Source organism: Penaeus japonicus, unplaced genomic scaffold (assembly GCF_977035675.1).
Source record: "Penaeus japonicus unplaced genomic scaffold, GWHDUDI00000001_assembly GWHDUDI00000001, whole genome shotgun sequence".
Lineage (NCBI taxonomy): Eukaryota > Metazoa > Arthropoda > Malacostraca > Decapoda > Penaeidae > Penaeus > Penaeus japonicus.
In genome coordinates, this window is record NW_028234403.1 from 8,252,690 (window position 1) to 8,255,189 (window position 2,500).

Consider the following 2,500-nt stretch of genomic DNA (forward strand, 5'->3'; position numbering starts at 1 on the left):
TCAAAAAGCACGAGCACTAATTAAAATCCCGCTCAGCTTAAGCACCGCGAAAGTTGCCACAGCCGCATCCGGGCCCCAACCTTGCAAAAGGAATGTCGTAAAATTCTCATATTTCAGGTTTACAACATCGTGCTGATGAAGGCGCGTCTGGGGGTTCACGTCCAGTCGATCTACGTGTTGAAGAGACAGTCCGACTTCCCGGTAGTGCTGTTCAGGGAAAAGGTGAGGCAACCTGTTTGTGTTTGGTTGACTTTTGATGTTTTGTTGACGTCCCGAGGGAAAATTATGTGTTGCTTTTAGCTTTGGTATTTGGCTAACGCCTTTTGCCCAAACTAAAACACGATGCAAGGTGTGTTAAGATGATTTTATTCAGGTCTTGCTTATGATACTGACTCGTGTTTATGCAACTTTATTCAGTAAAGTCCAGTAAGAGTAAATTTACGCTGTGAAAAAAAAAGAAATATAAGGTTTAATAACTTTTGCTATTCTTATCAATCTTATTATCAATCCTTCAATTTGTCATCACCTCTAACGAAAATTAAAACCTTGTACAGGACATGTTTTTCATTGATCGAGGTATGCCGAGAAAGTTTCAATATGTCTGGTTCTTGCAAGTATACCTAATAGCCAATCTGTAGTTTCCGTATTACGTCAAAGTCAGTTTATTGTCATCAGATTAAGCTGATACATGGGCAAGAGACAGAGAGAGAGAGAGAGAGAGAGAGAGAGAGAGAGAGAGAGAGAGAGAGAGAGAGAGAGAGAGAGAGAGAGAGAGAGAGAGAGAGAGAGAAAGAAGGAGAGAGAGAGAGAGAGAGAGAGAGAGAGAGAGAGAGAGAGAGAGAGAGAGAGAGAGAGAGAGAGAGAAAGAGAGAGAGAAAGAAAAAGAAGAGAGAGACAGAGGGAGATAGAGAAAGAAAAAAAAGATAAAAAAAAAAAAAACTGTAACATTCCTCAAGAACATCATCCTAGCCAACAATATCCAGTAGACATTAAGTGGTCATAATTCAAAATAAGTCTGACACTCAAAATACCTCAGCTTTCGACTCCAAATCACTAAAGGACGTCTCCTCCCCCCCTCCCCCTTCCCCCCTCCCACAGGACGAAGCATCGCGGTTTGGTGTGTACTGTCGACCTGCGGACGCCCCTTACCTGAAGGCAGCGCTGCTCGTCACACAGGTGATTAGGCTGGCGACTCGAGGAAAGGAATCTTGTCACTATTGATGCTAAAAACGGGGTGATTTTTGGATTTTGATGAATTTGTTTTTGGTTTTTATTTGTTGTTATTCTTCTTCTTCTTATTATTATTAATATTATTATTATTACCATTATCATTGTTATTATCATTATTCTTATCATCATCATCATAGTTATCATTTTTATTCTTGCTTTTAGATTTTTTTTTCTGTCTTACATGTCATAAGATTTTACACACACAGAAAAAAATGCGTACATACATCCATAGATACATGATCACGCACACACACACCCACACCCACACACCCACACTCACACACACCCACACACACACACACACACACACACACACACACACACCCACACACACAACACAAACAAACACACAAACACACACACCCCACACACACACAAACACAAACATCTCCACCCATTGTTGTGCATGTACGTTTCGAGTTTCCAGGCTCGTGTCGCCATCCTCAGGTAATCAGCATGAAGGACGCGTGGGCGGCGGCCATCCCCGGACACCTCGTGAGTGTGCTGAAGGAGGTGCTGACGGCGAGGTGTGGGAGGCCGGCGGAGGTACGACTCACTTCGCAATTCATCTCCTTAGATAGAGAAAAGGCTCTGTCCGCGCCCATCGCGTGAGTTATTTCTAACTGTGTGTAAACTCCTGTGTTGTGGGTGTGTTTATGTATACATGATAGAGAATAAATAATTATTTTCAATTTTATTTATTTTATTCATTTTATTTATCTATTTATTTATCTCAGGCGGTGCGATAGTGGCGTTCTGTGCCAGCTCGGGGCCGCGGGCGTGGCGCACATGCACAGCACTTGGAAATTCGGAAATATTGTGCCCCTAAGCACCCTGCAGGCGCTGTACCCAGCTGCCCCGTCCTGTGGCCTCTACCCTGAACCGACCTCTGCTAAGCCCTCCCCGCCCACCTCAAAGCCTGGTATGACTGCTCCCTTTATTTCTGTTTGGCCTACGCGCGCACGCACGCACACAAACACAAACACACACACACACACACACACGGATGTACTTGTACAGTATATGTATAGATATATAAATAAATGTATAAAAAAAAATATATATATATATATATATATTGTTGTGTGTGTGCGTTTGTGTGTATATGTGTGTATGTGTTTCTTGGGGGGAGGGGGTTATGGTGGCATTGGTCCCTCCCACTTCAAAAATGCCTCCTATCTCTCTCTTTCTCAGTTTGTGCGTTTGTACGTGTGTTTGCATGAGTAACAGAAAAGCCATGTAGACTATATACAAAAGACATTGAAAAATT

The 2,500-nt window shown here is 42.8% G+C and overlaps 1 protein-coding gene across 3 annotated transcripts in view; it reads left to right on the forward strand.

Moving 5' to 3' along the window:
* Positions 1-2,500, forward strand: part of LOC122247854 (uncharacterized) — an 8,880-nt gene that overhangs the window by 5,291 nt on the left and 1,089 nt on the right. For all 3 annotated transcript variants that reach the window (XM_086536007.1, XM_043007501.2, XM_043007502.2), the window contains exons 3-6: positions 118-222; positions 1,099-1,176; positions 1,678-1,838; positions 1,968-2,152. In XM_086536007.1, coding sequence (XP_086392133.1) covers positions 118-222; positions 1,099-1,176; positions 1,678-1,838; positions 1,968-2,152 — 529 coding nt within the window. The remainder of the gene's footprint in view (positions 1-117; positions 223-1,098; positions 1,177-1,677; positions 1,839-1,967; positions 2,153-2,500) is intronic.